This window comes from Thalassophryne amazonica, chromosome 6, assembly GCF_902500255.1.
Source record: "Thalassophryne amazonica chromosome 6, fThaAma1.1, whole genome shotgun sequence".
Lineage (NCBI taxonomy): Eukaryota > Metazoa > Chordata > Actinopteri > Batrachoidiformes > Batrachoididae > Thalassophryne > Thalassophryne amazonica.
The window spans coordinates 33482576-33494701 of NC_047108.1; the positions used below are offsets into that span (position 1 = coordinate 33482576).

At 41.9% G+C, this 12126-nt stretch overlaps 1 protein-coding gene across 1 annotated transcript in view; it reads left to right on the plus strand.

The window, feature by feature from the left end:
* Nucleotides 1–12126, plus strand: part of clcnk (chloride channel K) — a 101909-nt gene that overhangs the window by 50750 nt on the left and 39033 nt on the right. Inside the window, 3 exon segments of the mRNA XM_034171465.1 lie at nucleotides 4056–4140; nucleotides 9519–9674; nucleotides 10304–10373. Coding sequence (XP_034027356.1) covers nucleotides 4056–4140; nucleotides 9519–9674; nucleotides 10304–10373 — 311 coding nt within the window.

Consider the following 12126-nt stretch of genomic DNA (forward strand, 5'->3'; position numbering starts at 1 on the left):
GTGCAGGTCTACAGTTTTGTCCCTAGTGTCCTTAGACAGCTCTTTGGTCTTGGCTATAGTGGACAGGTTGGAGTGTGATTGATTGAGTGTGTGAAAAGGTGTCTTTTATACAGGTAAAAAAGTTCAAACAGGTGTAATTAATACAGGTAAAGAGTGCAGAATAAGAGGGCTTCTTAAAGAACAGATCTGTGAGAGCCAGAATTCTTGCTGGTTGGTAGGGGATCAAATACTTAATTTATGCAATAAAATGCAAATTAATTGTTTAAAAAAAAAACATACAGTGTGACTGGATTTTTTTGTTTTTTATTTTAGATTCTGTCTCTCACAGTTGAAGTATACCTACGGTATAAATTACAGACCTCTCCATTCTTTGTAGGTGGAAAAACCTGCAAAACTGATAGGGGATCAAATACTTACTTACCCCACTGTATACAGTGTTCCCTCGTTTATCAATTTTGTCTCTGGTGTCTTAATGATTGTGTGGGGTGGACAGGTGTCTGTATGCAGCTAAAGACCTCAAATAGGTGCTTCTAATTTGGAATAATAAGTGAAGTGGAGGCGGACTTTTTAGAGGGGGACTAACAGGTCTTTGAGGGAAAGAATTTTTGCTGATTGGCAGGTGCTGAAATACTTATTTGCAGCAGTAACATGCAAATAAATTATTAAAAAAAAAATCATACAATGTCATTTCCGGATTTATTTTTTTATTTTTTTTAGATTATGTCTCTCACAGTGGACATGCACCTAAGATGAAAATTTCAGACCCCTCCATGATTTCTAAGTGGGAGAACTTGCAAAATCGCAGGGTGTTCACATACTTATTTTCCTCACTGTAGATTAGTAGCCATATGATGAGAAACAGCCCGCATTCATGTATGAAACAGTTTATTACATACATTAAACAAGATATACTTCATGGCAGATAAAGGTACCAGCCCCACACAGGTACCTTTTAATATAAATGTTTGCGAGTAGCACATTGTTCTGTACAATAACTGTCACAAAGAGCTATATAAGAGCCTTTGGTCATGGACATACACCACTTTGGAAATTATTGGTTACCTTGAGATATCCATTCATCCATCCATTTTCTTCCGCTTCATCTGAGGTCGGGTCACGGCGGCAGCAGCTCAAGCAAAGCCGCCCAGACCCCCCAATCCACACACACCTCCCCCAGCCCCCCGGGGGAACCCTGAGGCATTCCCAAGCCAGCTGCGAGACTTAGTCCCTCCAGCGAGTCCTGGGTCTTCCCCGGGGCCTCCTCCCGATGGGACATTCCCGGAACACCTCTCCAGTGGGGCGTCCAGGGGGCATCCGAAAAAGATGCCTGAGCCACCTCAACTGGCTCCTTTCAACATGGAGGAGCAGCGGCTCGACTCTGAGCTCCTCCTGAGTGACCCTCCTGGGGAAGGCGCCACCATCTTGTCTGCGAACATGGATAGAGCTCTACAGGGAGGGTAACATTAGGATTTTAGAGCAGGCCACAGAGCAGGTGATTAGAGACCCTGCAAGGTTTATGACAACAGTGGATTTGGAATCCATTAGCTTAGTGGGGAAATCAGTGCAGAAAATCCACTATGGTGATAGTGCAGTTTATCTGCCAGGGAGGTTAATTCAACAAGTTGAGACTATGGCCTGCTTCCATAGACCTGTTCATAAAAATCAGAGGAATATGCTTTGCAAACTTAATACCCATTACTACATTGGATGATGTTGAAATTGAGGATGGGCAGTTGGCTGTTCAAGCAATCACAGATTTTGTGTCTGCTACCTACAACTCGCGTGAAATGTCTCAAACCTAAACCTCCTTCCAGGCATCTTATATATGCTACTCTAACCACCCCTAAACCCAAACAGTCCAACCATCAACCCCACTGAGGTCCTTAGTCTGAGTGTCATTAACATAAGATCGCTATCCTCAAAATCATTGTTGATTAATATCACTTGGAATCAGTTAATCAGTGAAATCACCTGGTGGAATCAGTGGCTGCAAAGAAAACCTGCACCCTCTTGGCCCTTTCTGGAACAAGTTGCCCACTCCTGGTCTGGGTGATTCTTTAACTACGGGCACTACTGGCCTTGTAAATGTAATTTCCACCACACCATTGCCTTACAATATAAAGCGCCTTGGGGCAACTGTTTGTGATTTGGCGCTATATACATGTGCTCTGATGTCACTGTTTATTTCCATAGAAACCACCCAAACAATCTTTCATACAAACTGTTTAGGGACATTACAGTAATAGTGTGGGACAACTACATTTTGTTTAAAAAAAAAAATCACAACAGTTGTATGACATTGAATACCCCAATTATGTTTTGATTATTTTACTGATATTTTATTCAGAGATATTTTAAAACATTAGAAAAAATGTTTCTTTACCATTCATTTTTATCATTGAAGATCAAAAGTCTGGGTGTGGGACAAGCACAAAACGGCAATATTTGCATATAATGATGCTGAAAAAAGGTGAAAAGTCATCATAGACTGCTAGAACAAATTTCTTAACACACTTTCATTGTAAAGATAACTATAAAAGTGTGAAATTTCCCCTTTTTTCTGTTTTTCATACAATATGATCAAAGGACATAATAAGTGCCCGTAGTCTAAGAATCACCCGTCTATGAAATAAGATTTACTGTTCAGGAATCGTTCACGGTTCATGAATTATCTTGAGAGGTCAGAGGTCAAGTCCAATTAAGTAGGACTTGATGTTAGGAAATAGTTCTTGGAACAGTTCTTGGATACAGTTCTTAGTCATGCACAATCACAGGCAGGAGTGTGTGAGAACAGAATCCCACAGAAACATGAAAGAACTTAACTGGAACGGGGCAGAGCTGCGCCCTCTGAGCTGAGAGATGGAGAGTTTCAAAGTGACGTTGTTGTGCAGAGAGCGGCCTGGTTACCTTGAGATGAGCTGTGGAAAGCTCCGATGTCAAAGGGCATAGAAGCATCAGCGTAGACAAGTTCATGGATTTCTCATGGAGAGTCAGTGTCTAGAATCTGGCAGTGAATGAGCTGAAAGCCTGGGTTTTTGTAGCCTGCTGCTGAATGAGCCACTCATGCACATCAGGTGTGTGGCAGTGATGAGAAGCAGGTGTTCCTTGGCTCTGAGTGTGCCATCTGGGGGAAAAACTCGCAAACTACAGACAGGATTAAAAAGAGAGGACAGGGAGGCAGACCATACAGATGCAAAGTCTTCATAATACTTGATGGCCTTGGGTAAAAACCTAACCTGAAAATATCAATGGGGTCTTGATCTGAAAAAGCTACCCTAAAACTGAAGCCTTTGTTTCAACCCAGTGTGTTGCTCCACATCCTCATTACCAACTGATCACATTTTGATGTTCGGTCAGCGCCCCTGTGTGTCGCTCTGTGACAAGTTATGTAGCCCCTTTGTAGCACATGGTGGGGGGAAATGGGAAAAGGTCTGTGTCCTTGGACAAGACACTTCATCTGCACTATCCCAGTCCACCCAGCTAACAGTACGTACTAGCCTTGGCTGGGGACGTAACCTGTGATGGACTAGCATCCCTTCTAAGTGAACTTGTTGACTCTCATCTGCTTCATCCTGTTGTATTTGGGGGTAAACTCCAGCTCAGTGGGCCTCAGGGCCTGCACAGGACTTTATTCTTTCTACTATTTCAGACAGAAACATACTGTATAATACAGTAGGTATGCTGACCACATTTCCTTGTTCAAGCAAAGCTTCATTTCGGGCCATTTTGCAATGAAAATGAAGCTTTACTAAGGTCTGTGTTTTGGTTGTGCACTTGATGTGGATACAAGTGAAATGAAAAACATGCCATTTATGTAGGCAGAAAATAAGAATTTAAAAACCATTTATATGGATAATTAAATATCCCTGAGAGTTGAGCATATCTGTTTCTCATTTGTATAATAAACAGCACAATGTAAAACAGACCCGAGTGGGCCGAGTGTTCATCTTGATGCAGATGAGGTCAAGGACAGGTAGTTGATGTGTATAGAATTCAGTACAAATGATCCAAACAGTGATAACGGTGAGTGCATGTGTTTGAATACCCCTGAACAGGAGCGGTCTGTACTCAGGCACAGTCACCTTCCTCCTCGCATCTCTGACGTTCCCCCACTCTGCTGGTTGGCACATGGCTTCTCAGGTAAGAATGAATCCTGTTTAAAGGCTTAAACATGTTTGACCTACAATGATCAGGTAGCTTAGTGGGATAGGAGGCTGGCTATCAATAGGTAGCCCTGGATTCAATGAACACTGTTACTTCCATTATGGTGGAATGTCTGCACCAACATTTTGACCATGTGCTGTGTTTCTCTGGGCACAATTCAACATAAAGGGGCCTCAGTGTTGAGGACCCCAGCAGCTGGAGAAGGATAAGGGGACACCCATGTTTCACCTTGCTGTAGCAGATGACAACCAAATTCAACCTTCATATATGTTCCATAGGATGTTTGTACATTGTGTAACTAAGAATGAGCTTTTCCAACTGACTAACTCATTGATTGACCTTTCCTAATCCACTAAAACTACTACAAAACCCTTTCTGATACAAAGATGGCTATGTATAAGAGGGGGTGGTCACTACCCCAGCAAACCAAGGTGATGGACTCTGACCCTGGTCCCTTAAATGAGGGTAGACCTCCTGGTTACTAACCCATCCTGTGATTATGACATTGCATCCCCAAACCCTACCTTGGTAGGAAGGGATGTGACTGAGGCTACACAGGACACTAAAGTTAGTAAATGTGGTAGTAGTAGATGTAAAACTTGCAAACACATAGTAGAAGGGAATAGTTTCAGTAGTAATGCCACAGGTAGACAGTACAAGGTTAGCTAACTTGAAACAGAAATGACTTGTGCAACAAAAAATGTAATTCACTTGATTAGCTGCAAAAATGTGGAATCTAATATGTGGGAGAAACTAGCCAAACCCTTACGTGTAGAATGAACAACCATAGACAGAGGCTTAATAAAATGTGTGATTTATTTTTATACCATAGATGTAATGCCTATAGAGGAAGTATTTTTGGAAGAGGCTGAATGCCTTAGCTTAGTTTCAAAATGATTAGAAAGGGAGGAATACTGGTACAAGGAACTAGCCACAATAAAAACCCTACCACCCCAGGTTCTCAAGGTGAGACACCTAAGTGGGTCTGCCTTTTGTAAAGATATTTAGGTGTGCCTAAGTAGGCACTGGGAGGGTTCCCCCTTTGATTTGCGATGTATAATAGAAGATAAGCCTTACTGAATTTTCAAGGATGGATTGGTTGTCTGCCTGGGTGGCTGCTATCAAAACACAGGGAGGTTACTTAGTGTGGTGATATGACAATGCACCACATCATGTATGTTCCCAGACTTGATTTGACTTGACTTGATCCTGCAATGAACTGGTGTCAGAGGGAGTTCTGCACTTGCATCCACTTCATGCTACCATATCCTGTGTAGAACTTGCTTTTACTACTTCATGAATCTTTGCAAACCAAAGAATTATGTCAGAACTTAAATTAACATGCACTCAGAACATTTTCTGGGGGAAAAAACTCTTTAGTCTGTGTATAAAAAGACATGACAGTAATTTTATTGCTTACTGCAAAAATGGAAACTCTCAGCACACCATCTGTCAGCTTTTTTGGTCAAAAATTATGCAAGTCCAATTGCCTACATTGCCTTTATGGAATCACATGAATGAAGAAGGGATGTCTTGATCCAATCAAAGCAATCAAAATTGGGCCAATTCAAGGCATCCATCGGATACATTAATCCTGACTCACCAAATCAGTCCTCATTTCCTCTTGCTTTGGTTCATATCCACAGTGCCAAAAAAAGTATATTTAAAAAGAACATTAATGTTCTCCTTTGCTTTTAAAATACAGCAAGTCTATAAGTAAGTCAGACAGTTCATCAGCAGTGCATGTAAGTCTCATTCTACACTCAACAAAAATATAAACGGAACACTTTTGGTTTTGCTCCCATTTTGTATGAGATGAACTCAAACATCTAAAACTTTTTCCACATACACAATATCACCATTTCCCTCAAATATTGTTCACAAACCAGTCTAAATTTGTGATAGTGAGCACTTCTCCTTTGCTGAGATAATCCATCCCACCTCACAGGTGTGCCATATCAAGATGCTGATTAGACACCATGATTAGTGCACAGGTGTGCCTTAGACTGCCCACAATAAAAGGCCACTCTGAAAGGTGCAGTTTTGTTTTGTTTTATAGGTGGGGGTATACCAGTCAGTATCTGGTGTGACCACCATTTGCCTCATGCAGTGCAACACATCTCCTTCGCATAGAGTTGATCAGGTTGTCAATTGTGGCCTGTGGAATGTTGAATTTCACGATTCAGTGACGATGCAGCTACAACAACCAGCTCACCTGCACTGAACGTTTAAAAACACATTTATACTTTCCTTTTTTTCAAATATACACCAAGTTTTTTTCTGAAGGATGGCACATGTGATACACCCTTCTGGCCTGTCAACCAGACAATGCTTTTTCCATCAGTTAACAACTTTTCTTCACATCGTTTCTGTTATCCTCCTGCTGACAGAGACCGTTCATGACAGAGCTGTTAAATTGTCAAACATGTACACTGGATTGACTTTAATGTGTTTGCAGTGTGCTCTGTGCAACTGCAATGTCTAAGAAAATGCAAGTATTGGATAGGGACACAGTATTGGCAGATACTCAACATTAAATGACTCAGATCAGGATCAGGGGTAAACAAATAATAAATGAATGAATAAATAAGTAATTAGACCTGTTCAGAAAATTCCTTATATGAAGCATATGGTTTGGGTTTGATGGATGCTGTGATCCAGACTTTGTTTTCTCACACCAATTTTGCTTTGCATTTAGATCAGGGATGAGCGAGTACACTACTATCTGTATCTGTATCTGTTCAATCATCTAAATTATTTGTATCCATATCTGCAGTAGTGGGCGGGGCCTAAACCAGAAATTGGCACAGTTTAACCAGAATTTTTAGGAACTACGGTGAGAAAGTGTCAGATACTGCATGCAGTCATATACAATAAAAATATTAATATAGGCTACTTTGTTCAGCTACATGTGTGTATGTGTGTAAGTGGTCTGTAAGACCATGATCTGTGTGAACGTGGTGATTCATGCAAACATCCAGTGATGGCAAACAGGGAAATAATATGTCAGCCTTGTTCACTGTATTCTTCTCAAAAGCATTGCGTTCAGTACGAGCAAAGTTTTCCAACTGACTTTATATCACCAGCCAAAATGACCGGAGTGGAGGCAGTGACCGACGCAACATTAGCCATTTTAAGCTCTGTCTTGTCAAATGCACCGCGTACGTTATGAAACAAGTTCACCAAGTAACTTTAAATATCATACAAACTGAAATAGAGGCAAGCTGAAGAAAACCCCCGGTCACACGGCGTTTGCTGAACGAAGGACAAAAAAGTCCCAAAGTCACAAATCGTTGAGAAAAAATGGACGATTGATCCTGGACTTCTCCTGCTCTGCAAGTGCAGAGCGCATAAAAGACCGAAATGAAACTGAAACTAACAAAAGACAAATTAAGTGAACAGCGACTTTGATGCTTTAAAACTAAATAAAAACGAAGCGCCAGTGTGTGATCATATCAGCAGCGAGTATGTGCTGTCCAAGTCCACACCCACCTGCGGCTCCATTGTCTTGACAATGGGCCTCATGTATCAACGTTGCGTACGGCGATATTTGAGCGTATATGGGGTGTACGCCAAAACGGCTGCGCTACTTGGCATTTATCTATGTGGTCGTTGGAGTACGCTGCGCTGAAAATATACACCAGGTCGAGAGGTGGCATAAATTATACACTAAATTGAACCAGTGCTGGAATCCACATAAAAATGAAGATGATCAACATGATAAACAGTGCCATTATACAAATCAATGCATATGTTACATAAATAACACTTTCCTGATTATACTACATAATAATCAATACAAATCCCGCTGTTGCGGGATTGTTATGGAGCACAATCAGTGGCTACAGCGCTGACTGCAAAGACAGCGCTGCATGCCCTTTTCTCCAGACTTCCAGCCTGGAGCCAGAGCAGCGCTGAGCTTAACTTCATGTGGTGTGATCGTTTTAGACAATGAAATTGATAATAACAACTGTAGTTTCGTCATTCCCTTAATTCACTCGCTGCAGTCAGGTTTTGTCGTCTCCATTCGGTTGTCACAATAAAATAAATACAGAAATACATTTAAAAACTAAAGAAATCTGACAGATTAGGCGTGTCTTATTAATTGAGCGAGCAAATATCCACATGTCAAGAATTATTGACATGTGAAAAGAGAATACAGTGGTCCCTCGCTATAACGCCGTTCACCTGTCGTGGCCTCGGAGTCTCGCGGAGTTTTTAGTCCAATTTTGCATGCCTTTTTTTTTTTACAGTGTTCTGTGTTCTGCGTATCTGTTTATAAGAATCTTGTTGCCCAGAAGAAAAAAGAGCGCCAACAACTACTCATAACTGTGTTTGTCACTCGGAAACAAACACCTGCTGCAGCGAGATGTGAGTGGGAAAAGGCGCAGCGCCAGGACGCAGAGGAGCGATCTGTGACATACTGGTGAGTCACTATTAATAATTTCTTATGTGTCCGACCTCGTTCGTTGATCGTTAAAATTAATTCGTTAGTTCTAAATGCCATCATAATTATTTATAGGAAAACGTTCTATTTTTATTTCTCAAACAAATGTTTGGACCTGAAAACAGTTTGGTATTATTTTCCTACTAAGGTTTGAACTTTGAGAGTGTTTACACATGAGAGAAAAGTGAGAAAATGTTCATGCCTGATTGAGAAAGTGTATAAACTGTGTAGTGAGGGGTTTTACAGCTTTGAAATGTCTATAATAATTGTAAAAAATAACGCTGACTACGTTGCGGTTTTGTGTATTACGGGCTATTTTTTACAACGTAACTCCAGTGATTAATGAGGGACCACTGTAACACTTTACTAATTACATACTACAAAACAATTGATATGACGGCCGCTTTTGACGCTCTGTTGGCACGCGTCGTGATTGGTGGAGTTCTTTTTCATTGCCGTCTTTCCGGCTTCTATGTCGTAAAATGAGGGTGTGTCTGAAGCTGAGTCTGAATATTTATGGGCGTGTTTATTATAATTACGATCGTTTCCACCCGCCGCATTCATCAAGATCACGTCAGGCGTACGCCAGAAATGGGCAGGTACGCACTGCTTGATACATGCCACGGCGACTTTGGTGTATTTCACGTTTACGCCGTAAATTTACGCCACAAGTGCGCAACATTGATACATGAGGCCCAATGTGTGCACTGGAGAGATGTGTCTGTGTAGGGAGGGGCAGGCGCTGTGTGTGACTGGCCAATCACAGAGCGTGAAGACAATCAATTACCCAATGAGGATTTTCTTTCAGCACAAGGACAAATATTGATGAATTTTACTCTTATCATGCTCGTACTCGTCAAAGATGCTTTATCTGTACCAGATATTAAGAGAGTAATTTCTTTTACAGTGTACCATGAAACAGCTGATCCCCTATTTACTGGACAGCCAGCAGTGGTGGTCTCAGTCCTACAATGCCTCGGCACAACTGGAGCAAGAACCTTGTTTGCAATGCACCTGTGGAAGCACCGTTTATTTCTCTTTGACTTTCTTTCTGTTCATGAAGGTAAAAAAAAAAATCACTTTGGTCTTTGTCCTGCTGCACTGATAACCTACAGGAACTATATCCAGGCTCATGGTCACACACACATTTTTCTCCTTTGAGAGTCAATGACCCATATTCTGCATGCAATAACTGGCATTTTCACAACAGAGTAAGCAAGATAAATAGAACTTTGACCTTCAAGGCTGAATGGCTTACCCGACCTGATCGTCACCCGTAGCAAAATTGGAGACCAGGGATTGATTTTATGATTGTAATAACACAGTCTCACCCTCTGGCTGTGTAATGGCTGAGCTATTATTCTGTATTTGTGCCATGAGGTAGCAAAGTAGACTGGGCAGAAAATCAACACGCAGTATTGCATATTTTGTCATAGACAACAATTTCTCACGTGTGCTCGGGTTAATAATCTGTACTGCATCGGCTCTGCAACAAATTAATTTTTCTGAACCCACTAACCCACCTCACCCTTTTTTCACATTCTGACACTCAACTCTGCAATCAAACTTGGCATGTGTCAATATTTATGTGTGTTGAATTGGTTTGAGGAAGACTGCAAACATGAGTGCACAGACTGATGGTGACTCAGGTGCATTTGGAGGTGCTTACTGTATGTGTCTGTTGTTTCTGAGCTGTGGATGCTGCTCCTTGTCTGCACTCTGCCTCTGCCAGCTGGATACTTCATGCCTGTCTTCATCTATGGTGAGTGACACATCTTTGAATAGCTGAGTTTTCCATTATGTGAAGCCTGGGCAGCACCAACTTACTGACTGACACAGAACAGAAGGACTTACACCACAAATACACAGCCAGCCTCAAATCAAACCTCAAAAGAGCTTAATTTCAAAATACAGCCAGGATACACTCACTGGCCACTTTAGGTACACCTTGCAATTACCTGGTAGGCAATTACCCTTTTGCCTTCAGAACTGTCTCAGTTTTTAGTGGCATAGATTCAACAAGGTGTTGGAAACATTCCTCAGAGATGTTGGTCCATATTGACATGATGGCCTCGCACAGTCATCCATTCAACCAGTCCTCTGACCTTTGACGTCAACAAGGTATTTTTTGTCCACACAACTGCCACTCACTGGATATCTTCTCTGTTTCGGACCATTCTCTGTAAACGCGAGGGATGGCTGTGCATGAAAATGCCAGTAGTTCTGAAAATCTCAGCAGTTTCTGAAATACTCAGACCAGCCAGTGCAGCTCTAAAAACCATGCCACATTTAAAGTAATTTAAATCCTCTTTATTCTGTATTCTAATGCTTGGTTTGAACTAGAGCAAGTCATCTTCACCATGTCTAGATGCCTAAATGCATTGAGTTGCTGCCATGTGATTAGCTAATTAGCTGTTTGTTTTAACAAGCAACTGAAAGGTGTACCTAATAAAATGACCACTCACCATTTTAACATGTATTTTTTTAAATTACCTCTTGCTGGTGCACCTACTTAAGGGCCCCTTCACACATACACGATTGAAGCCGACTAGCACACGAAGGAGGAACTGTATGCCTTTTGTGAAAAATCGGAGCCGCCTCTAACGCCTCGTACACCTGTTGCTACAATTATTCTCATACACTAGCGGCCGAAAGACAGAGAGTGCCCTGTGAGAGCCCATTCGATCCCTCTCGTGGCAGGTGTTGGCCAGATTCCAGTAGACACACACGAACATCCAATCCCACTCGCTGGACACTTAGAAAATGTTTGGCCATTTGTGCTATCAGTATGAAAATAGAGAGCAAACAGTCAATGTCGAGCTGGATGTGAAAGTGCCCCCATGAGTGTGGCGTTGCAAAGCAACACACATGTGGCGTGGCAGAGTGTTGGCTCCCCCTCAACACATGCCGTGCATGTGTATTGTGCAATTGTTGTGCCCCCCCGCTCCACCCTCCCCCCCAACAACATGTATGTCTTGTGTGTGTTTTGTACCGCCCCTCGCTGCAACACAAGTGGCATGCCTGGGGCCGGGGGAAGCACACTTGCATGAAATGCTGATTAGATGGGCACTGGCCAGCCATGTCAGAGCACATACAGCACGGCGAGCCACCTCCCAGTTGATTGCAAGCCAGAGACTCACTGGCACCTAGAAATGACAGCTCAGTGCACACGACGTGTCACATTAAAAACACGGGACAGGACCACCACCTGGACAGGTATATAAATAACTACTACAATAACTACATACACAAATACATAACAAAATAACTAAATTTTTTTTTTACATAACCAAGGTTGGGTAGGATTACTTTGAAATGTAATCCAAAAGTAATCAGATTACAAGTAATCCAAATGTATGTACATACATACATGTAATCCACATGTATTCTTTCAAAGTAATCCTACCCAACCTTGCACATAACACAGAAACAGAGTGAAGTGTTGGAGTGTGCACTGAATGGATAGGGGCACACAGCAGCTGTTGAGATCTCTGGTTCTTGATGTCATGACCAGG